Source organism: Elephas maximus, chromosome 19, assembly GCF_024166365.1.
Source record: "Elephas maximus indicus isolate mEleMax1 chromosome 19, mEleMax1 primary haplotype, whole genome shotgun sequence".
NCBI lineage: Eukaryota > Metazoa > Chordata > Mammalia > Proboscidea > Elephantidae > Elephas > Elephas maximus.
In genome coordinates, this window is record NC_064837.1 from 43,229,138 (window position 1) to 43,256,690 (window position 27,553).

Consider the following 27,553-nt stretch of genomic DNA (forward strand, 5'->3'; position numbering starts at 1 on the left):
CATAGTTTTACATTAATACCCTGGTTCCTTTGCTTGGCATGCCCCATAGCTTTACATTAGAATCCTGGTTCCCCTCTCCTTAGCTGCTGCCCAAAACTAAAGGAAATTGGCAGAAACTGGTTTAGGCACCACACTGAAATTCAGGATAACCTTTTAGCTCATTAAGTACCTCATACATAGTAATTTCCCCACGTCTGGGTGGAGTTGAACCACTGTCTTCTGGACATGCGATGCATGAAGTCATACATCAACTCACTGAGCCTGCATAGTATGTTTAAGAATGTTGCTGATGTAACCTGTATGAACTTCCTGCTTGTGAACCCCTTAAAAGTAACCTTCCCACTCACCCTTACTGAGCAGTCTTTGTGGCAGTAGCCCCTATTGTACCTTTCCTTGCACAAAGAAAGGTGACTTTCTACTCTTCTACCTCGGTCTCTCGTTTATTGGCTGAAATGAGTTGCGCCAAGCAGAACCTGGGGTTTCCACCCGGCAACAGAACAAGACAGCGAGATAGAGAAACCGCCTTACTGACCCTTAAAAAAAAAAAAATCCGTTCCCATTGAGTCAATTCCAACTCACAGCGACCCTATAGAAGAGAGTAGAACTGCCCCATAGGATTTCCAAGGCTATAAACTTTATGAAAGGACCCCTGGCAGGGCAGTGGTTAAGCGCTTGACTACTAACCAGAAGGTTGGCGGTTTGAATCCACCAGCCACTCCATGGGGGAAAGATGTAGCAGTCTGCTCCGGTAAGGATTACAGCCTTAGAAACCCTATGGGGTAGTTCTACTCTGTGCTACAGGGTCGCTGAGTTGGAATTGACACGATGGCAATGAGTTTGATTTAATCTTTATGGGTTTAATTATTCCACTGAGTCCAAAAAGCTGCTATTCCAAAAATCATATATATATATTTATAATATGCTCATATATATAACATACTCATATATTATATATATACATACTTACATTGTTTTTGTTGTTAGTTGCCTTCAAGTCAATTCGGACTCATAGTGACCCCAGGTGTACAGAGTACAACTGCTCCATAGGGTTTTCAAGGTTGTGACCTTTCAAAAGCAGATGGCCAGGCCCGTCTTCAGAAGCATCTCTGAATTGGTTTGAACTGCTAACCTTTCGGCTAGTAGTCAAGCGCTTAACCATTTGTACCACGCAGGGACTCCTATATGTACTTGTATTATATATATATATAAAGTAATTAAATCTATCCGATGCCATATTAAATGAAAAGTTACTCGAAGGGAAAATATAATAAATCCCTAGTCCTCTCTTGTCATTGTTGGGTGCCCACGAGTTGATTTCAACTCATAGTGACCCATGCAACAGAGTAGAACTGCCCCATTGGGTTTTCTAGGCTGTAATCTTTATGGAAATAGATCACTAGGCCCTCCCACAGAACCACCGACTTCTCAGTTAACAGCTGAGGGGTTAACCATTGCAACACCAGGGCTCTTTCCTAGTCCTCTATCCGTACCAGAGATTGCTATCTTTCTCGTGGAGTCTATATTTAATTTCAAAATTCCACAACAGGTATTCTTATCAAAGAGTATTCATATTAAGTACTAGAAAGTGGTTTCCTCTAAGTGAAAGTTTATGCTTGCAACTGAAGCCAGTTTGTGTTATTCTGGCTTCCCGTAATGAGTAAGAGGACAAGAAGAGGGGATGACTCAGCAGACAGCTAGAGCACAGGGACTATAAAGCTGCCCTCAATATTGCCTAGATAAACTTCCCAAAGTAGAGAAGATTCATAAAATGGCTATGAACTTCAACGTAAAAACAAGAAAGAGAGACAGCACAGAATGTTGACAAGGACATGGAGAAATGGGCTAGGGTACAAATTGGTACAAACTTTTTAAGCGGGCAGTTGTTGAAGCCATGAAGCCAATAAGGCTTAGGATTCAGGACTGCTCACCAGCCTGGAGCCCCGGGTGCTGGAAGTTCCCAGGAGTTGGAGAGGAAAGGCTGGTTGCAAATCAAGAAGCATTTCTATGAAGGCATTTCTGGCAAAATGCCTAAAGAGATGTCATAAGAAAAGGACCTGAAACTTTAAGCCTCCAGCAATTTGTAGCTTTTCTTATTCTAAATTAATATCCAATTGGCACGAATGTGGTGTTTATAATTTTATATTCTTTTTCCTAAAGAGGGCACCCAAATTTGTGTAAGTTTCAGACCCCGTAAATCTAGATCCCTTCTGATTTGATTTTATCTGCCTTTTTTTTTTAATTCATTTTGTGTGTGTGTGCTTTAGGTAAAGGTTTACATAGCAAATAAGTTTTTCATTGAACAATTAACGCACATACTGTTTTGTGACATTGGTTGCCAATGCTGGGATGTGTTAACACTCTCCCCTTCTCAATCCTGGGTTCCCCATTTCTATTTGTCCAGCTTTCCTGTCACCTCTTGCCTTCTCGTCCTTGCCCATAGACTGGTGTGCCCATTTAGTCTTATATACATAACTGAACTACATGTATTATTATTTGTTTTATAGGCTTGTCTAATCTTTGGCTGAAGGGTGAACCTCAGGAGTGACTCAGTACTGAGTTAAAAGGGTGCCCGAGGCCATACTCTCAGGTTTTTTCTAGTCTCTGTCAGACCAGGAAGCCCGGGCTTTTTTTGTGAGTTTAAAATTTGTTCTACATTTTTCTTCAGCTCTGTCCAGGACCCTCTATTGTGATCCTTGTCAAAGTAGTTGGTGATGGTAGCCAGGCACCATCTAGTTATGCTGGACTCAGTCTGATGAAGGCTGTGGTAGTTGTGGTCCATTAGTCCTTTGGACTAATCTTTCCCTTGTGTCTTGTTTTCTTTATTCTCCTTTGCTCCAGACGGGGTGGGACCAGTAGACGTATCTTCGATGGCCGCTCACCAGCTTTTAAGACCCCAGCTGCTACTCACCAAAGTAGGATGTAGAACATTTTCTTTGTAAACTATGTTATGCCATAGTTTACATAGCTAGGTGGCCCCCAAGACCATGATCCCCGGCCCTCAGCCCTAGTAACTCGGTCCCTCAGAAAGTTTGGATGCATCTATGAAGCTTCTATGACTTTGCCTTGGTCAAGTTGTGCTGACTTCCCCAATATTGTGTACTGTCTAACCCTTCACCAAAGTTACCACTTATCTATTGCCTAGTTAGTGTTATGCCCTTCCCACCACTCCCCTCCCTCATAACCATCAAAGATTTGTTTCTTTCTGTGTGTAAACCTTCCATGAGTTTTTATAATAGTGGTCTTATACAATATTTGCCCTTTTGTGGTTAACTTATTTTACTCAGCATAATGCCCTCCAGATTCATCCCTGTTGTGAGATGTTTCACAGATTCATCATTGTTCTTTATCATTGCGTAGTACTCCATTGTGTGTATGTACCAGTTTGTTTAACCATTCATCTGTTGATGGGCACTTAGGTTGTTTCCATCTTTTTGCTATTGTGAATAATGCTGCAATGAACATGGGTGTGCATGCTCTATTCATGTGACAGCTCTTATTTCTCTAAGATATATTCCTAGGAATGGGATTGTTGGATCATATGGTATTTCTATTTCTAGCTTTTTAAGAAAGTGTCGTATTGTTTTCCAAAATGATTGTACCTCTTTGCATGCCTACCAGCAGTGCATAAGAGTTCCAATCTCAAAAAAAGGACTGGATTTACTAGTCTGACAGAGACTGGAGAAATCCCGAGAGTATGGCTCCCAGACACCCTTTCAGCTCAGTAATGAAATCACTCCTGAGGTCACCTTCCAGCCAAATATTAGACAGACCATAAAACAAAATGAGACTAAATGGGCACACCAGCCCAGGGGCAACGACAAGAAGGCAGAAGGGGACAGGAAAGCTGGTAATAGGGAACCCAAGGTGAAGCAGAGAGTGTTGACTCATTGTGGGGTTGGCAGCCAACGTTACAAAACAATATGTGTATTAATTGTTTAATGAGAAACTAGTTTGTTCTGTAAACCTTCATCTAAAATAAAATTAAAAAAAAAAAAAAAGAGTTCCAATCTCCTCACAGCCTCTCCAACATTTATTTTCTGTTTTTTTTTAATTCGTGCCAGTAGTGTCGGGATGAGATGGTATCTCATTATAATTTCGATTTGCATTTCTCTAATGGCTAGTGGAAACCCTGGTGGGTAGTGGTTAAGTGCTACAGCTGCTAACCGAGAGGTCAGCAGTTTGAATCCACCAGGCGCTCCTTGGAAACTCTGTGGGGCAGTTCTACCCTGTCCTATAGGGTTGCTACGAATCGGAATTGACTCGACGGCAATGGGTTGGGTTTGTTGAGTGGCTAGTGATCTCGAGCGTTTCCTCATGTGTCTGTTAGCCGCCAGAATGTCTTCTTTGGTGAATTATTTAAGATTTTAAATAGGCATACTCTTTGACTCAACAATTCTACTTTTAGGAACCTATCCTAAAAAAAAAAACTAACCGATGCCTAAAGGTATAAATGAGGACATTAATTGCTGCTGATGAAAGAATTGGGGAAAAACTTTATTTCTATGAACAAGGGATTAGATAACTGAGTTATGGGGCATCTATACAATGGAAAGGAGCCCTGGTAGCATAGTGGTTAATAGCTCGGCTACTAACCAAAAGGCTGGCAGTTCAAATCCACCAGCTTCTCCTTGGAAACCCTATGGGACAGTTCTACTCTGTCATATAGGGATGCTATGAGATGGATTTATAAAATGGAACACTATGCCATTAAAATAATGAAGACACCTATATGTAATGATACGGGTGGGAAATGTCCGATAAGCTTTAGGTAAAAAGAACACATATATTCCAGAATAGGCGAGCTGACATTTACTGGTGTATCGTCATGCCAGCTCTCCTGTAAATACTCCAGATGTATGCACCCATTTTACAGATGAGAGAATGGGGCTCAATGAACTACAGGTCCTCACCCAAAGCCACGCAGCCAGTAAGTGGCCAAGCTGGGGTTCAAACCCTGGACTGTTTGGCTTCCAAGTCCACTCTCTTGGAACACACTGGTGGACAGATTCTGGTGGCTTCCCTAAATCCTCAATACAATACAAATCTTTGCAGAGTTTTATGGCTTAAAAAGGACTTCCACATGTGTCTCATATGATTCTAACATCAATCCTGGACTGATCATTATTCCATCTTTCTGTGCGTGGTTAAAAAAAAAAATACATATATATATATACACACACACACATATATACACATATATCTCCCCACTACTCCTCTGTCAGTTTGTCATACTATGGGAGCTTGCATGTTGCTGCAATGCTGGAAGCTATGCCACCAGTATTTCAAATACAAGCAGGGTCACCCATGGTGGACACGTTTCAGTGGAGCTTCCAGACTAAGACAGACTAGGAAGAAGGACCTGGCGGCCTACTTCTTAAAAAAATTGGCCATTGGAAACCTTATGAATAGCAGCGGAACACTGTCTGATATAGTACTGGAAGATGAGCCCCTCAGGTTGGAAGGCAATCAAAATAGAACTGGGGAAGAGCTGCCTCCTCAAAGCAGAGTTGACCTTAATAACACGGATTAGTAATGAAGGTCAAGCTTTCGGGACCTTCATTTGCTGATGTGGCATGACTTAAAATGAGAAGAAACAGCTGCAAATATCCATTAATAATCGGAATGTGGAATGTACGAAGTACGAATCTAGGAAAACTGGAAGTTATCAAAATGAAATGGAACACATAAAGATCAATATCCTAGGCATTAGGGAACTGAAATGGACTGGTATTGGCCATTTTAAATCAGACAATCATATGGTCTACTACATAGGGAATGCCAAATTGAAGAGGTATAGTGTCGAATTCATCGTCAAAAAGAACATTTCAAGATCTATCCTGAAATACAATGCTGTCATTGATAGGTTAATATCCATATGCCTAAAAGGAAGACCAGTTAATATGACTATTATTCAAATTTACGTACCAACCACTAATGCCAAAGATGAAGAAATTGAAGATTTTTATCAACTTCTCCAGTCTGAAATTGATCAAACATGCCATCAAGATGCATTGATAATTACTGGTGGTTGGAATGCAAAAGTAGGAAACAAAAAGAAGGATCATAGTTGGAAAATACGGCATTGGTGACAGAAATGACGCTGGAGATCGCGTGATAGAATTTTGCAAGACCAACAACTTATTCACTGCAAAAACCTTTTCTCAACAACAGAAACAGTGACTATACACGTGGACCTCACTGGATGGAATACACAGAAATCAGATGGACTATATCTTCGAAAGAAACAATAGAAAAATTCACTATCGTCAGTCCGAACAAAGCCAGGGGCCGACTGCGGAATAGACCATCAATTGCTCACATGCAAGTTCAAAGTGAAGCTAAAGAAAAATAAAACAAGTCCACAAGAGCCAAAGTACAACCTTGAGTATATCCCACCTGAATTTAAAAACCATTTTAAGAACTGATTTGATGCATTGAAAACTAATGACTGAAGACCTGAGGATTTGGGGGATGACATCAAGGACATCATACATGAAGAAAGCAAAAGGTCATTAAAAAGACAGGAATGAAGGAAAAGACCAAAATGGATGTCAGAAGAGAATCTGAAACTTGCTGCTGAATGTAGAGTAGCTAAAGCGAATGGAAGAAATGATGAAGTAAAAGAGTTGAACAGAAGATTTCAAAGGTGGGCTTGAAAAGACAAAGTGAAGTACTATAATGACATGTGCAAAGACCTGGAGATAGAAAACCAAAAGGGAAGAACATGCTCAGCATTTCTCAAACTGAAAGAACTGAAGAAAGAATTCAAGCCTACAGTTGCAATACTGAAGAATTTTATGGGCAAATCATTGAATGATGCAGGAAGCAACAAAAGAAGATGGAAGGATAATGGTCTGGCTGAGACTGAAGGAATCCCAGAAGACATGGTCCCAGGCTCTCTGTTAACCTAGAACTAAAACCATTTCCAAAGCCAACTCTTCAGACAAAAAATAGACTGGACTATAAGACATAAAATAATACTCGTGAAGAGCATGCTTCTTAGTTCAAGTAGATACATGAGATTAAATGGACAACTCTGGAGGCAAATTGAGAAGGCAGAAAGGGATAGGAGCTGGTTGAATGGACATGTGAAATTCGTGGTGGAAAGGAGGAATGTGCGGTCACATTATATAGACAGCAACTAGGGTCGCATAACAATGTGTGTATAAATTTTTGTACAAGAAACTAACTTAAGCTGTAAACTTTCAACAAAAGCACAATAAAAAGAAGAAAAATAAATTGAGGAATCTTTAAATTAACTGGCGAATTATTAAAAATAAATAAAGATGTTAAAAAAAAAAAAAAGAAGATGGAAGGAACATACAGATTTGCCATACCAAATAGAATTGGTTGACATTCTGTCATTTTAGGGGGTAGCATATGATCAAGAACCAATGGTATTGAAGGCAGAAGTCTAAGCTGCAATGAAGGCCCTGGTGAAAAACAAACCTCCAGGAACTGACAAAATATCAATTGAGATGTTTCAACAAATAGATGGAATGCTGGAAGAGCTTACTGGTCTATGCCAAGAAATTTGGAAGACAGCTCCTGGTCAACTGACTAGAAGAGATTCACATTTGTGCCCAAAGAAAGGTGAACCAGCAGAACATGGAAATTATCAAACAATATCATTAATACCGACGGGAGACTTCCAGAAATTCAAGCCAGATTCAGAGAGGATGTGGAACCAGGGATATAATTGCTGTTGTCAGATGAATCTTGGCTGAATGCAGAGAATACCAGAAAGATGTCTACCGGTGTTTTATTGACTATGCAAAGCCATTCGACTGTGTGGGTCATAAGAAAATTAGGAGGAACCTAAACATAGACAAAGAGGCAGTAGTTCAAACAGTACAAGGGGATATTGCATGGTTTAAAATCAGGAAAGGTGTGCGTCAGGGTTGTATCCTTTCACTGTACTTATTCAATCCGTATGCTGAGCAAATAATCCGAGAAGGGGGACTATATGAAGAACGTGGTATCAGGATTGGAGGAAGATTCATTAACAACCGGCAATATGCAAACTTGGATTCACAGACAACATCCATGGAAGCAGCAGTCAAGAAATCAAACCACACTATGGAAAACAATCTGGCACCTCCTTAAAAAGCTAGAAGTAGCAATACCATATTATCCAGCCATCCCACTCCTAGAAATATATCCTAGAGAAATAAAAGCCATCACAGGAATATGCATATGCACACCCATGTTCATTGCAGCATTATCCACAATAGCAAGAAGATGGAAGCAACCTAAGTACCCATCAACAGATGAATGGATAAATAAATTATGGTACATATACACAATGGAATGCTACACAATGAAAAAGAACAATGACGAATCCGTGAAACATCTCACAACATGGATGAATCTGGTGGGCATTATGCTGAGTGAAATAAGTCAATCACAAAACGACAAATATTGTATGAGACCACTGTTATAAAAACTCCAGAAAAGGTTTACACACAGATAAAAAAACATTCTTTGATGGTTACAAGGGTTGGGAGGGATCGGAGGGGAAATTACTAACTAGGTTCTTTGGTGAAAGGAAAGACAACACAGTATAGGTGAAGTCACCACAACTTGACCAGGGCAAAGTCATAGAAGCTTCCTAGATACATCGAAACACCTGGAGCGACTGATTTACTGGGCTGGGACCATGGTCTCAGGGAGCGTCTAGGTCAATTGGTATAACACAGTTCATAAAGAAATGTTCCACATCCTACTTTGGTGACTGCCATCTGGGGTCTTAAAAGCTTGTGAGCAGCCATCTAAGATACATCGTATTAGTCCCATCCCATCTGGAGCAAAGGAGAATTAAGAAAAACAAAAACACAAGGAAAGTATTAGCCCAAAGGACTAAAGGACCACATGCACCAGAGCTTCCACCAGCCTTAGCCCCGGAGAATTAGGTGGTGTCCAGCTACCACTACTGACCACCCTGACAGGAATCACAACAGAGAGTCTTGGACAGAGTGGGAGAAAAACGTCGAACAAAATTCAAATTCACACACACAAACACACACAAACAGACTTTCTGGTCTCACAGAGACTGGAGGAACCCCCGAAACTATGGCCTCCAGACACCTGGTAACTCAGAACTGAAACCACTCCTGAAGCCCACTTTTCAGACAAAGATTAGACAGGACTACAAAACAAACAATAACACAGGTGACGAAGGTGTTTCTTAGTTCAATCAAATATACAACATCAAATTGGCAACTGCTGCCTAAAAGCAAGACGAGAAGGCAGGAAGGGACAGGAACTGGATGAACAGACACAGGGAACCTGGGGTGGAAGGGGGGAGAGTGCTGTCACATTGTGAGGACTGTAACCAATGTCACAAAACAGTATTCGTATAAATTTTTTAGTGAGAAACTAACTTGAGCTGTAAACTTTCAACTAAAACGCAATGAAAACACAAAAGTAACACCAGGCTGACTTCTTTGAGTTTAGCCTTAAACAGGTGAATATGTATTTTGGCAGCCACAGGAAGGGTAGGGTATTAGATTAACTAGGGCAATACAATGGAGCCCTGGTGATGCAACAGTTAAGAACTAAGGCCGCTAACCAAAATGTCTGCAGTTAAAATCCACCAGCCACTCCTTGGAAACCCTATAGGGCAGTTCTACTCTGTCGTACAGGGTCGCTATGAGTTGGAATCAGCTTGAGGGCAACAGGTAGGGCAATACTATGCAGCTCTGGTGGTGCACTGGTTGAGAGCTACAGCTGCTAACCAAAAGGTTGGTTAGCGCTCCTTGGGAACCCTGTGGGGCAGTTCTACTCAGTCCCATAGGGTTCCTGTGAGTCAGAATAGACTTGACAGCAACGGGTTCGGTTTGGTTCAATGCAATACTTTATAGGTAAGTGTCCAATCAATAAAATATTTCAATTATGTAAATACTAAAAAAAAAAAAAAAACCAAGAGATGTATATTGCATTGGGCAAATCTGCTGCAAAGACCTCTTTAAAGTGTTCAAAAGCAAAGATGTCACTTTAAGGACTAAGGTGCACCTGACCCAAGCCATGGTGTCTTCAATTGCATCACATGCATGTGAAAGCTCAACAGTGAATAAGGATGACTGAAGAAGAATTGAAGCCTTTGAATTATAGTGTTGATGAAGAATACTGACTATACCATGGACTGCCAGAAGAAGAAACAAATCTTTCTTGGAAGAAGTACAGCCAGAGTGTTCTTGCAAGTGAGGATGACAGAGATTCCGTCTTACGTACTTTGGAAATGTTATCAGGAGGTACCAACCCCTGGAGAAGGACATCACGCTGGTAAAGTAAGGGGTCAGCAAAAAAGAGGAAGACCCTTAATGAGATGGACTGACACAGTGGCTACAACAGTGGGCTCAAACATAGCAATGATTGTGAGGATGGTGCGGAATTAATTGGGCAGTGTTTCATTCTGTTGTAAGTAGGGTTGCTATGAGTTGGAACCGACTCGACAGCACCTAACAACAACATATATATATATATACCATTTTAAGTGTACAATTCAGTGGCATTAATTCACAATGTTGTGCAACTATCACCACTATTTATTTCCAAAACTTTTTAAATCACCCCAAATAAAAATTTTATACCCCTTAAACAATAACTCCCTATGCCCCTCTTTCCCCAACCCCTGCTGTAACCACTGTTCTACTTTCTATTTCTACACATTTGCCCCTTTTTCCCTTTTATGGATGAAGGAAGCAGAAGCAGCAAGCGGTTCATTTTCTTAAGGTTCCAGCTTCAGTGGGTGGCAAATGTGGGCCCCTTTGTAAGCGTACTGCTCTTTACCCTGTGGCCCATCCACAACTTCCTGAGAACCCCAGGGGCTGCAGCGGCAAACCTGAGAGCTGATGGAGCCCTCTGAGTGCCATGAGGACACAGAGACAGCCTCCTGGAAGTGTCTTTTAGCAGCCGCCCTCACCCCACTTCCGCTCTCACAGGCCTTTCCACAGCAGGTTCTGGCCCTTTGCCATGACTTATTTATAGCACGTGATTCATCCTCTTCTCCACCCTTTGATCTCACTGTTCTTCCTCAGGTTACAGTCCACCTCTCCTGGCACCAACCACAGTGGTTTTGTCTCCTAACTGTACAGTCACCTGACTTGCCCCCACCCAGTGTTTGGTTTGTCACCAAGCCAGGTCCCGTGGGGCTGCATCCTCTTGGGGGGGCGGGGCTCCTTTCCCAAATTTGCACAGAAACACCCTTCAGGCTAGTGGTTGACCTGCTCATGGCACCGTGACATGGGACGAGAGATAACCAAGCTTAGGGCAGAAAGGGATAATCTTGAAAGCTTGTACCCCAGTGTTGGCTCTGCCCTGCCCCAGTGTGGTCTTCAAGCAGGAACTGAACAGAGTTTCTGCTTCAAGACCATGGCTGATAGGTTCAGGCAACTTCAGGTGGAACTCAGGGAGCAGCTGTGGCATTCTGTGACATTCTGGGGTCAATGACACTGCCAGAGGCTGGAAGCCACTGTGGGAACAGAAGATTGATTACACAGCTCTGACAGGGTCAGGTAGAGACCATTGGCAGAGAAGGGCCCTGGAGGAGCCATTGAAGGCAGGGCAGGTCAGATACCTGCAGGGCCTGAGCAAACAGGCCTGCAGTCAAGAATCTACTTGAGGGAGATGCTGTTTGGTTTTCCTCTTGTTATATATTACCTACTGGGTAGAGGCTCTCGGAACCCAGGCCAGAGGCTTACAGGTAGACCCCGCCCTGCTGGAGGCTGGGATTACTTGAGGTCCCAGCCTCTTAATCCTTTGGGAGGCCAAAGCAGGGAGGAAGAGCCAGTGAACTCTCTGAACCATTGTGAGGGCCCAGGCAACTACAGGAACATCCCCCATCTGGAGGCCAGTCCACTGTTGCCCTGGAGAAGGCAGCATGCTAGCCACCAGCAAGAAGGCCTTAGAAACAAAACTGAAAGCAATATCCCACTCTATCTCAAGTCATGGACTTACCCCTCTTCTCCCTCAATACATACACACAAGCATTTGGTGCCAGGCTAGTCTCTAGGCCAGAAGAAAAACATAAATCATCAACAAAGATAAAAGACAAGCAACCATTCGGGTTTATAAATTTCATATTATATAAGACAAAGGATTAGCATCTAGCCTGTGTTAAAAAAAAACTCACAAATCAATAAGAAAAGGACAATCTAATTCAACAGATATTAAAGAATATTAACAGGATATTCACAGAAGACATTAGCAGTAAGCATTTCAAAAACTGCCCACTCTTCCTGATAATCAGGAAATGCAAATTCAAACCATAATGAGATATTCTTTGACCCCACCAGATTGGCATACCCTTTAAAGACCAGCAGTACTTGCAAGGACATGCGAAGACAAGGACTCTTGGTCACTGCTGGCGGTCCTAGCAGCACAGTCTCTAGAGCTAAACAATCTCTAGAGCTAAAAATATCAACTCTTCCACACGGAAATTCCACTGCAAGAGATTTAGTCATACAATGGACTACTATACAGCAGGTAAAAGGAGTAACCTACATCTAAAGGTATCAAGGAGTTCCTGGGTGGTGCAAATGGTTAACATGCTCAGCTGCTAACCAAAAGTTTGGAGGCTGGAGTTCACCCAGAGACACCTGGAGGAAAGGCCGGATGATCTACTTGCAAAAAGTCAGCCACTGAGAACCCTCTGGAGCACACTTCTACTCTGACAGACAGGGGTTACCGTGAGTCAGAATCAACTAGATCCCAACTCGTTTATAGGCCTCAACACGAATAGATCTCAAAACACATATTGTGGAGTTTTAAAAAATGCACACATTGATACTGTTTTTGCTAAAATTATGAAAGCATGATGTGTATTCCTTCTGAATACAAAAAATAGCAAAAACTAAGATTACTTATTACTTGCACGGCATGATTCTAAGGGCTTTACCTGTTTTAACAAATATCAGTTTTAAACACAGACCAAATGATGCAGTATACTGTTTCTTTTACTCATAGGTAAGCCAAAACCTCCGACCTCAGTCAAAGTACTCACCCTTGTGTGGGACATAATTCTAGCTAAATGGGCCAGTGCAGCTCCTAGCTCATGGAGGATTAGACAGGCTCTCCCCCTATCTATTCCCCTTGCACACCACACCAGAATCATTAACCAAACACACCATTATTCCAGTCCACGTGTGGCTCACTGCACTGTAGTGCTGCATCCCCTCGGGGGACTCCTTTTCCTAATTCGCACAGAGACACCATCGGATGAGTGGCTGACCTACTAAATGGCACCATGACATGGTGGTATAGATGGCCAACACAAGGACAGGAGGGGGCAACCTTGAGTTAACAAGTCTGAACCTGAAATTGCTGTCTTTATCTTGGAATGAAGTTATAATAGGTTATATACCTACATAGATGGATGACACATTTGTACCAGCTACAACACGCGACTATTGTTCATAAATATGAAGGTACTATTCTGACATAGGAAACTCTGGTGGCGTAGTGGTTAAGTGCTACGGCTGCTAACCAAACAGTCGGCAGTTCAAATCCACCAGGCACTCCTTGGAAACTCTATGGGGCAATTCTACTCTGTCTTACAGGGTCACTACAGGTCAGAATCAGCTCGATGGCAATGGGTTTGGATTTTTTTGTTTGTTTGTTTATTGTGACATATAAAATCCAAATTACCTTAAAAGCACTACTGAGGGGTCATTTCCCTAACTGATGGCCATTAAAGGCCCAAGAATCACAAGAACGACTAGAATGTTAAAAATGATTCTCACACCATATAAAAAATTAACTCAAAATGGATCATGAACTTAAAAGGTAAAATTATAAAACATTTAGGACAAAATCTTCAGGATGTAGGACTAGGCAAAGAGTTCAGAGACTTGACAACAAAAGCGTGATCCATACAAGGAAAAACTGATAAGTGAGACTTGATCAAAATTTAAAACTGCTCTGCAAAAGATCCTGTTAAGAGGATAAAAAGATAAGCTACAGAGTGGGAGGAAATATTTACAAACCACATATCTGACAAAGAACTCATATCTAGAATATATAAAGACTTGTGAAAACTAAATAGTACAAAAAAATTTTTTAACTAGAAAATGGGCAAAACACAGGAAGAGAAATTTCAAAGAGGACATACAGATGGCAAATAAGCACATGAAAAGATGTTCAAGTTCATTACTCATTAGGGAAATGAGTAAAACCACAATGAGATATCACTGCACACCTATCAGTACGGCAAAAATAAAAAAGAGTAACAACACCAAATGCTGGCAAGGATGTGGAGAAACTGGGTCACTCATACATTGCTGTCCAAATCAAAAACCAAACTCGTTGCCATCTAGTCAATTCCGACTCATAGTAACCCTGTAAGAAAGAGTAGAACTGCCCCCATACAGTTTCCAGGGAATGCCTGGTGGATTCCAGCTGTGGACCTTTTGGTTAGCAACTGTAACTCTTAACCACTATGCCACCAGGGTTTCCACATTGCTGTTGGGAATGTAAAATGTTACATTTTGAAAAACAGCTTGGCAATTTCTCTTAGAATTAAACATGCAACTATTACATGAGCCAGCAATTGCATTCCTGAGCATTTATCCCAGAGAAATAAAGACATGCTTACACAATATCTGTACATGAATGATAAAGCACCTTTATTCATAACAGCCCCAAACTGGCAACAACCCCGATATCCTTCGATGGGTGAAAGGGTAAACAAGACTGTGGCACATCCATACCACGGACTAAAAATGAACAAACTATTGATACACGCAACAACCTGGATGGGTCTTCAGTGCTTTGCTGAGTGAAAAAAGTCAGTCCCAGAAGGTTGCATACTGTATGATTCCATTTATATAACATTCTTGAAATAACAAAATTATAGAAATGGAGAATAGAACAGATTAGTAGCTGTGAGGGGATGGGAATGGGGAGGAGAGGAAGACTCTTGAGATAGATTGAAACAATCTATCTGCAACAATCGGCTCAGGCATAGCAGCGATTGTGAGGATGGTGAAGGGCCAGGTGGTGTTTCATTCTGTTGTACCTAGGGTTGCTATGAGTCAGAACTGACGAGACGACAAGAAGGAAGGGGTGAGGGCGGGGGGCAAGTGAGTGTAGGCATAAAAGGGAAACATGAAGGAATCTTGTGGTGATGGAAATGCTCTTTTGTACCTTGACTAAACCATCGTCAATATCCTGGTCGTGACGTTGAACTAGTTTTCCAAGATGTAACCACTGTGAGAAACTGGATAAAGAATATATGAGATCTGTCTTATTATTTCTTATAATTGCACGTGAATCTACAATTACGTCAAAATAATGTTTAAAGGTCCTCAGACTACATAATATTGGTTATTATTATGGATTGAACCGTGTCCTCACCAAATATGTGCTGTAAATCCTAACCCCATACCTGTAGTGTCCTATAGGGTTGCTATCAGTCAGAATCGACCGGAGGGCACTAGGTTTGGTCTTTTTTTGGCTTCTACCTGTGGTTATAATCCCCTTTGGGAATGGACTTCTTTGTTATGTTAATGAAGCAGTATTAGTGTAGAGTTGTCTTAGGTCAATCTTTTTTAAGATATAAAAGAGATTTAAACAAGCAAGTGCAAGCAGAGATGGGGGAAGATAGATTCCAAGCCACATGAAGATCACCAAGGAGCCAAGGAAGAGAAACTGAGGAGACGAGGATTTTCCCCTAGAGCTGGTGCCCTGATTTCAGACTCCTAGCCTCCCAACAACTGTGGGAAAATAAATCTCTGTTTGTTGAAGTCACTTATTTCTGGTATTTCTGATACAGCAATACTAGATAACTAAGACAGTTAGCAAGGAAAGCTAGGTTGTTTAATGTATTACACACATTTTAATGCTTTTTGGCAAGGTTAAAGGGCCACTTTTCCCAAAAGCGCCCCTCGGTTTTTGAGTGAAAGAAGCCAGACGCCAGTATATACTCTACAATTTACATGAAGTTCAACAACAGGCCAAACTAATTTATAGAGACAGATCACAACAGTGGTTGCCTCTGGTTGGGGAAGGGAATTTACTAGAAAGGAGCACAAGAGAACTTTCTAGAGCTGCTCTGTCCATATGGGAGCTACTAGTCACATGTGATTATGCAGCACTTGAAATGAGGCTAGTCCAAATTGAGGTGTGTTATGTAAATATACACCAGATTTTGAAGACTTAATATAAAAAAAGAACATAAAATCTCCCATTAATAATTTTAAAAGATTAACGCTAGAATGATAATGTTTTTGATATAATGGGTTAAATGAAACAGTATATCATTAAAATTAATTGCTCCTGTTTCTTTTTACTTTTTTAATGTGGCTATTAGAAAATTTCAAATTATTTATGTGGCTCACATTATATTTGTATTGAACAGCACTGTTCTAGAGTGATAGACAAATTCTATACATTGATTGTGGTGTTGAGTAATGAGTATGTTGTTGTTAGGTGCCACAGAGTCAGTTCCAACTCATAGTGACCTCATGTACAACAGAACGAAACACTGTCCAGTCCTGCACGATCCTCACCATCATTGCTATGTCCGAGCCCATTGTTGTGGCCACTGTGTCAATCCATGTCATTGAGGATCTTCCTTTTTTGCTGATCCTCTACTTTACTAAGCATGATGTCCTTCTCCAGGGACTGGTTCCTCCTGAAACCATGTCCAAAGTGCATAGGACAAAGTCTTGCCACCCTCCCTTCTAATGAGCCTTGTGGCTCATTTGTTTGTTCTTCTGGCAGTGTTACAGTCAATATTCTTCACCAACACCATAATTCAAAGGTATCAATTCTTTTTCAGTCTTCCTTATTCATTGTCCAGTTTTCACATGCATATGAAAATACCATTGCATAGGTTAGACGCACCTTAGTCCTCAAAGTGACATCTTTGCTTCTGAACACTTTAAAGAGGTCTTTTGCAGCAGATTTGCTAAATGCAATACGTCGTTTGATTTCTTGACTGCTGCTTCCATGAGTGTTGGTTATAGATCCAAGTAAAATGAAACCCTTGACAACATCAATCTTTTCTCTATTTATCCGGATGTTGCTTATTGCTTATTGGTCCAGTTGTGAGGATGGACATTTGTTAAAATTCATTGTACTGTATGCTTAAGATCTGTACATTTTACTGTATGTAATTTATACTTCATCACCTCCCTGAAGGAGTTAACAGCCTACAAAGGACACAGATTACAAGGAACTTCCAAGTGATAGGGGCTACAATAAAGATTTTGTACAAGACACTCCATGTTGGTGGAAGCTTCCATTTTCAGCATCTTGAATGGAACCCAGAGTGTTTGTGCGTATGTAGAGAAAGTATGTAGGAAATTTTTATTTGGATCCAGCAAACTCTCTAAAGAAGACATCTCTAGAAGTCTAAAACACCTGGGGTGGGAGGCATCCATGCTACAGACTTTCCCTTGGGAAACACGTACACAGCAGTAGTGGCCTCAGGGAAAGAGGGGACAGGAGTTGCAGGGGAGGGGTGCTGATTCAGAACACTTGCCCTTGATGGGATCACTAAGGTACACAAAAGATCTAGCTCTTAGCTTTCTAGGGTCAAAACCCTCCATGTTTCCGTTCACTCACAGCGGCCTAGAGAATGAGAGTATGTCGAGGCCGGAAGGAAATGCGACGACCTCTTGTCCGACCAGCTTGTCTTACAAAGAAACCAAGGTCTAGAGAGGCTGTGTGACTTGTCTGAAGTCATCCATAGTTAGCCGTGGCAGGACTGGGACTTACTTCCCTGACATCTAACTCCCAAATTGAGAAACAAAAGGAGCACCAACTAGACTCATGAAACACTATTAGCAAACTAGAATCACAATTATTTCCAAAGGGCAAGGCACCTGGCAGCTAGTACCTGTCATCTAGCAAGACATTCTCTTAGTAAGGGCCACTGAAAAGGAGATGAAATTACAGCCCATACATTGGCTTGTTGAACTTAAGATCAGCAAACTAGCCCTTTCTGCCAACATAAACACAGGTTTATCAACATATCCTGAACAACTCCACCTTTGCTTAGGCAATTCCCTTGGCCATAATCGCCTCCCTCCTATACTCAGACCCTGTTCCTAAACTATGTACCTTGCAATCGTTGCAGGAGAGAGCAAAGCCATTGCTTCATGAGCTGTGTTGCGTGCTGCAGAAGCTGATTCCGACTCATAGAGACCCTATGTGACAGAGTATGACTGCTCCATAGGGTTTCCTAGGCTGTAGTCTTTACAGAGCAGATCACCAGGTCTTTTCTCCGGCGGAGCCGCTGGGTGGATTTGAACTGCCAACCTTTTGGTTAGCAGCCAAGCACTTAACCATGGTGCCACCAGGGCTGCTTTGCTGATGAGTACTGCCTGTAATATAGCTCATCACTGCAGTGTCTTGAGTGGTTCCTTGGCGCCTGGCTATATGCTAAGTATTTTCTTAGGAAACCTCATTTAACCCTTATTATAATGCTTTTTTATAACGCTAGTTATACCTGAGAAAAGTGAAGTTCAACTTAAGTCCCAAAGCTACTCAGCTAGGAAGTTGGTTTGTTTGAACACAGATCTCTCACATTCCAAAGTTTTCCCCTGTAGGTTAAATAAATAAAATAGCGTGGGGGAGGTTAGAAGGGCTTCATGCTCAGGAAGATTGGGGATCACAGCTTTTTAGGAAACCTTCGCTAATCTCAGAAACCCTGGTGGCGTAGTGGTTAAGAGGTACGGCTAACCAAAAGGTCAGCAGTTGGAATTCACCAGGAAACTCTATGGGGCAGTTCTACTCTGTCCTATACGGTCACTATGAGTAAGAATTGACTCAACAGCAATGTTTTTTTTTTTTTTTTCTCCCCTAATTTTATTCCCGTCAATCAGATTCTTCCTTGTTTTGATTGACACCCTTGATGGTATACAACTTTCTGCTTGAATCTCTGAGTCTGTGGTCTTCCCCTCTACCATCTCTCTTAGGCAGAGCGAAAGCAAGGTCATTCCTCTTTGTCTCCCCCATTGCACCCTGCACAGTAGATTGCACACCTACTGTGGACAAGGCAGAAAAAGGTGACTAAAACAGACGTGGGCATTCCCCGATTACAGTGGCCAAGTGTACAGTTTATCTTCTATTGTTACTGCTAGGCTGGGAGATCCCCGGTGGAGTGCATTGGGACAGCACCACCAAATCATTTGTAAATCATCTTTTAGAGATCTATGGGAAGAGTCTATTTTTTGTAACTACTTATGATTTCCACCCAAACACTTCCTGGGTTAATATAAGTCCTTCATATAGAAACAGTGTTTAAGTTGCCAAGACCATCTGATGACAGTCATCCTCCTCCCTGGAAGGTAGACCATAAAGTCCACGCACACCTCCACCCCTACCATCAGCACTGTGTCACTGGAGTCCCAGCTCTAAGCATCATGCCCAATATTGGAAGGCTTAAGCCACTGTTCTCTCCCTCTTCCCCAGCTCTGAGTGCTCCCAACACCCCAGATGCAGCTGTCTCCCAGGCAGCCCTAGGTCAGCTTTTGGGGAGGTGTGGAGGAGGCCTGCTCATATTCAGGTTTCTCCTTGGATTCCTCTCTCCAAGTTTCCCTGAAGCCCCAAACTAGCCCATCCAACTTGCCTTGGGGCAAAGAGGGTATGTGGACAAAGGAGGAGTGGGTGGTTCGGGGATCCAGAGAACAGACAGCTCCTCTTTCCTCCCAGGAAGAAGGCTCTGGATAGCCCTGCCTTTGATGGAGAAATGGGTGTCCAGTAGGCCCAAAGACTGGACTTGTGTCCGGGCAGAAGCTACCATCTTGGCAACTGGCCAGGAGAGAGGACCAAGTCCAGGGAAAAGGCTGTTGAGAAGGGGATCCTTTCGTACTCTCACATCAGTTGGAATCCTACCCAGACATCATTTGAAAGTTCTCAGGGACCAGCCCTGCTCCAAAGAAAAGGCTGGAGAGAGGAGCAAGCCTTTTTCAACCTAATAACTCAGCAATAGGTAGTATTAGCAATAATCTAACCTGGTTCAGAGGTTAGGTAACACGCCCAAAGAACATGTAGCCAGTAGGTGGAGGAGTCAAAGCTGTAACCTAAGTCAGTAGTTTGGTTTGAAGGTTCTTGCTCCTTCCTATCTGGCAAAAGTGGGGATGCAAAAACCCATAGGCCTGGGGTGTTAGGCTGTGTGTGTGACCAGATCAGGAAGAGCAGTGGACAGAAGCTGGGAGCTTTCTGCTCTTTGACACCTGGAACACCCAATGGGACCATATGTTGATTTATCTTTCCACCCTATCAGACCTCAGGCCCCTTGAGGGCTGAGGACTGAGTTCTATGGTCTCTATATCCACAGCATGACAGATAACATGGCCTTGTTGTTAGCTATCCTGGCTCACAGAGACCCCATGCATAACACTGCCTGGTCCTGCACCATCCCTGCAATCTGTTATGGGTTAGACTGTTGTGATCCAGTGATCCATAAAGTTTTCATTGGTTGACTTTTGGAAGTAAATCTCCAGGTCTTTCTTCCTAGTCGGTCTTACTCTAGAAGCTCCATTGAAACCTGTTCAGTATCATAGCAACATGTAAGCCTCCACTGACAGATGGTGGTAGCTGCACATGAGGGGCATTTGTCGGGAATCAAACCCAGGCTTCCACATGGAAGGCAAGAATTCTACCACTGAACGGCCACTGCCTTAACCCACTGGGCTTTCCCAGAAAACCAGGAATAGTGATATTAAAGATGTTAAAACCTGATGAGCTTTCTAGCTTTCAAGAACCATCAAGTTCAAAACGTAATTTTAGAATTCTAGCCAACAGAGGAATTTGCATCTCCCTCCAAGTTTCCCCACCTTGACTATTTTTTGTTGTTGTTCACCAAATTGAATTCTCTCAAACAGCCCTGTTCAGGCTTTTGCTTCCTTTTCCCAGCCCAGGCCCATACCCTGTTTGGTGTCCAAAATCCAGTCCTGACCACAGACGTAGTATCATGACCTTGCTGGGTAACAGGGCTAAGAGCAGGCCCAGTTGTGCCCACGCCTCCCTCTGCTGGGTGCTAAGATAACCACCACTGATAGCATCCCAGGGAGCCTAGCTCTGTGTAACCAATGCTATTTTATATTTGCAATCTTAAGGATTCCTACTTATTGCAGCAAAGCCAATGGGAACCACTTGCAAGCAGGACAAAAGAAAACAGGCCCAGGGGTAGGTTGCTGTGTGTGGTGAAGTCAATTCTGACTCGTAGCCACACCTAATAGGACAGAACTGAACAGCACAGCTCCCTAAGGGTTTCCTAGGCTGTAATCTTTTGGGAAGCAGACTGCCACATCTTTCTCCTGCAGCGCAGATGGTGGATTCTACAACCACCTACCTTGTGGTTAGCAGCAGAGTGCTTAACCACTGCACCACCAGGGCCTCTTAGAAGGAGCAAAAGCAGTGTTTACCAGCAGCTGATAAGGCTTCTGGGAAGACACCAAGTTTAGTGGCCTGGGGGAGGCAGAATGCCCAAGTTTATCCCAGAATGGGGTCCAGCTCAGAGGCAGTGTCCCGGCCTTGGCCCTTGACCCTCCCTCTCAGGCTGAACTGCTTAAGGCCCGCAGCCCTGGCCCTTTATATGCCCAGGATGGGAAGAGTCTAGAGTCCAGGACCGGAAACAAGGTCAGCAGAGGGTCAAGGTCAGCCACCAGCTGCTGATCCAGCCCGCGCCGACCACCCCACACGCTAGCACCTAGGACGTTGCCTAGGTGCTAGGGTTTTGGGTACTACTCCCCAGTGCACGCCACCCAGAGGTGGGGCTGCCGTGGGCTCAGCAGGGCCCCCACGGGCTCCTCCGGGGGGGCTGCCCCACCTCCTCTCCTCCCCGGGGCGGGGGGGTACCTGACAGAGCGGACTCCCTGCAAGATCGCTTCCCGCCAGCCTCGGGAGAAGATGGCCCGGGCCCCCAGCGCCCTCGGGCTCCCCGCACACAGCCTCCCGAGGCGCAGCATCCCGGAGCAGACAGCCATGGCTCGCTTTGACCCAGTCCCAGGCCAAGTAAACTTTTAAAGTAAGCCGAGGCGGGGCTAGCTGGGAGCCGACGGGGAGGCGGGAAGGGTCGCCGCTGCCTATGGGGTGCGGAAGCCTTGGACTGGCGGGGCGGGGCGAGGCGAGGCGAGGGGGAGGTGGCCCCGCTCCGGGCCACCTTCCTTCGGACCCGCGGCCCTCCCCCTTCCACCCTCTGAGAACTGCTTTGGTTTCTGTCCAGGTCCCAAGGCCCGGGCGGCAGCCCCAGGCGGGTCTCGCCTCCCAACCACTGGGGCCTAGGTATTGTGGCGCAAGAGTTTGTGGATTTCTTAGAGGGGGAGCCGGGGAGCTCAAATGCGGGGCGGGGCGGCAAGGCCAAGACTGGTCCCGCGGCGGGTTTAGCGGGCGGGTCACGTGCTGGCTCCCGGAGTCGCGAGCCAGAGCCCAAAGGAGCCAGCATGGAACAATCCCAAGGCGTGCCAGCTGGAGCAGACGGCCGTGGGAGGAGGGGAGAGAAGGCCGCCGAGACAAAGGGTGCAGTGGGTGAGCTCCCTCCAGGCCCGCAGACGAGGGGCTGAGTCTTGGCTGAGGCCAAGCGTCAGTTTACGGAGGGACCCCTCTCGAACGAGGCAGCCTCGCATCCCTCCCACTGCGTCTCCACGGTCGGGTTGGGTTGACCTTACAAGAGAAGGTGGTATCAGAGACTGGGACCTGTCTGTCATGTTTTTCTGCTCACCTAGCTCGTCCCTAACACAGTCCCCGTACGATGCCATGTCGTAGGCGTTGGCTGGAAGGCTTCCCCCACAGACCCTTCTTACTCTCCTCCCACCCCTCCTTAGGGTCCTTAACACCTGGGCTGAGCTGCAACGGAAAGAAGGTCCAACTCTCGTCCTGGCTGAGGAAGGGGGTAGTGCCTGGCCAGCCAGAGTGGCACAGTTTATAAATGTGTCTTGGCGTAGCCTCTACTTTTCCTCCAGAGGAGCACGGGGAGAGAAATGAGGGAAAGGCCTGCAGGATGACCTCCCTTCACCTGACCTCGAGGCATGTTGTAAGCAGGGCCAGGCAGAGGTGACATTTGCCCTCTCTGGGAACTGTGGCTCCACTGAGGTCATGAGGAGTCCACTCTGCTTCTCTTCATGGTCCTCAGAGTGACCTCAAAAACTCCTGGAGTTCTGGCTCCTGGAGGGGTCCCCCACACTTCAAACTGGGGGTGGCAGGAGGGAAGACAAAGGAGCAGAGATTATGAGGACCTGGACTTGCAGAGACTTGCCTTTCTAATTAGAGTAGTGCTCTGCCTCTGATAGTCCAGCTGGGGAATGTGGGGCATGGAGAAGTCCCCAAGTCCTGGGTATTGCCCTTCCTGGCAGGCTCAGCCACTAGACTGCTGGGTGACCTTGGGTAAATCGCTGCCCCTTTCTGGGCTTGTGAATTGAGGAATGGATACTGATCTCGCAGGCCCTCCTCTTTGCTAGTTTGAGGTCAGTCCTGGAGAGAGTTCCTCCTTAAATCTTGCTCCAGCCTTGACTTTCCCAGACACTGGGCATTCCTAACTCTTCTGCCTCCAGAAGGTTCCTGAGGAGGCAGCAGTGATATGCCACCACCCATGGAATCACAACCACCAGTTAACAGGGCAGACACATATGCCAGGTTTCTTCATGGACATTATCTCCAGTCCTCACAGCAGCCTTGCAGGGACAGACACACCTTGGAACATGTCTCTGATTTTAGGAAGGAACTCAGTCCCAGAGAGGTGTAGTCACTTGCCCGAGGCCAAGCAGTGGGAACAGTGAGCAGGAGTACAAGCCAAGACTCTCCAACAGTCACTTTGTGGCTTTGGGCAAGTCAGCAGGTCTCTTCAGCGTGTAAAATGAAGATAATAATACCAACCTCACAAAAAGGGTTGGGGTAAGATTTGAGTGAGGTGACACTGACCTGTACTCAGCTAGCTGTCACTGATTATTTCTTTCTCCATTCTCTCCTTCCTCCCCGCCTACATTCTAAGGCCTTCCACTGGGCTGTTGTTGTTGTGTACCATCGAGTCAATTCCAACTCACAGTGACCCTATAGGACAGAGTAGAACTGCCCCATAGGGTTTCCAAGGCTGTAACCTGTATGGGAACAGATTGCCATGTCTTTCCTGCCACACAGAGGCTGGTGGGTTTGAACCGCTGACCTTTCGGTTAGCAGACAAGAGCTTAACCAGTGTGCACCCCGGGCTCCTTCTCCTCTGTACTAGGTATTGCAAACCTTTTTCAGGAGGAGGAATCATTTTCACTATCTGCAAAGCCTTGAGGGATCTGGTAGGCACTGGTTCCATGGAGGGGGAGGGGGGCAGGGAAAAAGGGAAGTGAAGCGAGCTGACCTGGGAATCACTGAGTCATGGTAGGGATCACATGGATCCATAATTCTAGGGTCCCTGGTAGGGAACGGGGAGCAGATCAGGTCAGCGATCCAGGCCCTCTAACTTTCTTCCCCCTCCTGTCTCACCAACCGCAGCTTAGGCCAACTACATCTGCTGTGTGCTGCACGTGGCCTGTGATTTTGCTCTGCCGTTGGCTACGTGGAAAAAGCCCCTTTGTTAGTCCCCTCCCTTTGCCAGTATCCTTCCCTTTGCCAGTACCCTTCCCTTCTGTGTGTCAAAAATGGGTTCAAAATGTAAACATCATTGATTTTTTAAATTCTTAGCATCAACCTATGAATAAAGTACACTTGCTCCCAGTTAGATAATAGAATGTAAATGATCCCTTGGACTGCTAAGGTTACGCTGGACAGTAGTTGAGAGGCAAGAGAGCAGCTAATTTCCTTACCTTACAAACTGAGGCATCAGAAGATCGGATGGGTGATGAATATGAAATAAAGTTACAAAGGCAATTACTATATGTATAAAAATAACATAAATCTGTGTCAGGAGGACGTGGGGAGTGAAGATGCGGGTGTAAATCCTTACAGGTCACACAGAAAAAGAAGAAATAGCAGAATAAGTACATTATTTAGAGGAAAATGGCAGCAGTTAAAATAGTTGAAATTCATTCCCTTTGGGACATGGGCCTGGGGGAGAGGGATGTAGGAGAGAACGATTGCTTTTTAGTAACGCTTTTTTTTTCTTATCTAATTTTCATAAGAGTGTGCATATTTACCTTAATAAAAAATTTTATTTACAAACCTGAGGGAAGTTTCCTAACTAGCATGATTGATCAATTGCAGGGAAAATCCTGTCCATCTCAGGAGTTTTTCACTGTACAGCAGTGAGCACAAAGGGGTTAGTGAGGTCTGAAGTCGGCCTTGGTATCAGAGCTGGGTAGAATCCCAGCTCTGGTGCTTTTTTTTTCTCAATGACCTTGACCAAATCTCTTTTTTTCTGTTGTAATTGGCAAGTTGCTTTCTCCCACTGGAGGTTTTGTGTTCTCCCACTGTGATTTGTCAAGATTGGTTGTACTAATGGCCCCAGCTCTTCATTCTTCCCTTTGCCATGGGACTTTGCAGTTCCTCTCACTAAAGAGGCATGGTCTATTTCTCTGCCCCTTGACGCTGAGTTCAGTCTGTGATTTGCTTTGGCTGATGGGATTTTAGTAGATCTGATGCTATGAGCAGGATAAGACTTGATGGCAACAGGTTTGGTTTTTTCAGTTCTTGATGCCTGCAGAGACTTGTGGGGAAAAAAAAGAAAAAAGATAACCCATTGCTGTCTAGTAGATTCCAAGCCATGGTGACCCCTTGTGTGTTAGAACAGAACTGTTCAGTGAGGTTTTCTTGGCATAATCTTCATGAAAACAGATCTACAGACCTTTCTTCCGTGATACTGCTGGGTGGGTTCGAACTGCCAACCTTTAGGTTAGTAAACAAACAAAAAAACCAAAACCAAACCCATTGCCATCGAGTCGATTCAGACTCATAGCGACCCTAAAGGACAGAGTAGAATCGCCCCATAGGGTTTCCAAGGAGCGCCTAATGGATTCAAACTGCCAACCTTTTGGCTAGTAGCCGTAGCTTTTAACCACTACACCACCAGCGTCTCCTTTAGGTTAGTAGACAAGCGCAAACCATTTGTGTCACCCAGAGATGCTGACTTGAGAAGACACCTGTGCGTTTCTACCTGTATTCTTGCTCTCTAGTCCCTAGGTATAAATGGTTAATGCGCTTAGCTACTAACAGGAAGTTTGGAACTTCAAGTCCACCCAGAGTCACCTTGTAGGAAAGGCCTGGTAATCTACTTCTAAAAAACCAGCCTTTGAAAACCCTGTGGAGCACAGATCTACCCCGGCCGCGAGTTGGAAGTGACTCCACAACAACTGTTTTCTTGCTCTCTCCTCTCACCATGAGAAAGATGTGCCCAGCATAGCCCACCTGTGCCAGGAGGAAGTAAGAGACACAAGGACCAGCGCCAAGTCATCCCAGCCAAGGCCCTCTAGATCAGCCAGCAGCCAGCCACCCCCACTCCCTCAGACGCAGGATTAAGCCTAGCAGAGATCAGCAAAACCACCAGCCTACCTGCTGTTGACTGCAGCCCAACACACAGTAAACGTTGTTGTATGCCATTGATAGTTTCTAGTTGTTCGTTATGCAACGTCATATCGGCAAAAACTAGCTGATACAAGCGCCTAACACAGTGCGTGGCACAGGGCAGACATCCAGTTAACTTTTACTTGGAGGATGAGGGGATGCCCCTCCCTAAGCCTTAGTTTCCCACCTCGATTGTTTCTGAAGATTAGAGAAAATTGTGAATGTAAATGACTGAGACATCAAGCATTCAAAAAGGTAAAAAATATTGTTAAAACTGACCCTTTTCTCCGAATATTTTATTATTAAAAATTCAAACCTACCGAAAAGTTAAAGGAATTTTATAGTACCCACCTAAATTCCATCACTAACTTTTTAGTACACTTGATTTATGATATTGCATTGTTTTTTTTTTATTACTGCCGTAACAAATTACCACAAACTGAACAGCTTAAAACAATGCAAATTTATTATAGTTCTGTAGATCAGATGTCTGATAAGGGTCTTAAAAAAAAAAAAGTCTTATTGGACTAAAATCAAAGTGTTGGCAGGGCTGCATTCCTTTCTGGAGGCAATAGAGGGTAATACATTGTATCGCCTTTGCCAGCTTTTAGAGGCTGCCCACATTCCTTGGCTCATGGCTTCCTCCTTCCATCTTCAAAGCCAGCAGAAGCTAGTCAAATCTCATGTCACATCTCTCTGACCCACTTTTCTGCCTCTTTCCATTTTTAAGGATTCATGTGCTTAAATTGGAGCCCTGGTGGCTCAATGGTTAAACACTACAGCTGCTAACCAAAAAGTTGGTAATCTGAATTAACCAGCCGCTCCTTGGAGCCCTATGGGGCAGTTCTACATTGTCCAGTAGTGTATGAGTCGGAATCGACTCAACAGCAACAGGATTTTTGGTGCTTAAATTGGACCCTTTTGGACAATCCAGGATAATCTCTCCATCTCAAGGCTCATACCATTAATCACATCTGTGGTCCCTTTTGCCATATAACATAATGTATTCACAGGTTCTGGGGATGAGGACATGGACATCTTTCAGGGATTGAGCATTGTTCTGCCTACCGCACATACCCATCTTGTTTTTTATTCACTCCAAGATGAACTGCAGCTG

General features: G+C 44.2%; 1 protein-coding gene across 1 annotated transcript in view; it reads right to left on the bottom strand.

Annotated features, from left to right (window-relative positions):
• The window catches only part of ACSF2 (acyl-CoA synthetase family member 2), a 40,798-nt gene extending 18,660 nt beyond the window's left edge, over positions 1 to 22,138 (bottom strand). The window contains exon 1 of the mRNA XM_049859307.1: positions 21,811 to 22,138. Within this exon, the coding sequence (XP_049715264.1) occupies positions 21,811 to 21,938 (128 nt within the window). The 5' untranslated portion in view covers positions 21,939 to 22,138. The remainder of the gene's footprint in view (positions 1 to 21,810) is intronic.
• Between the last annotated feature and the right edge of the window lie 5,415 nt (positions 22,139 to 27,553).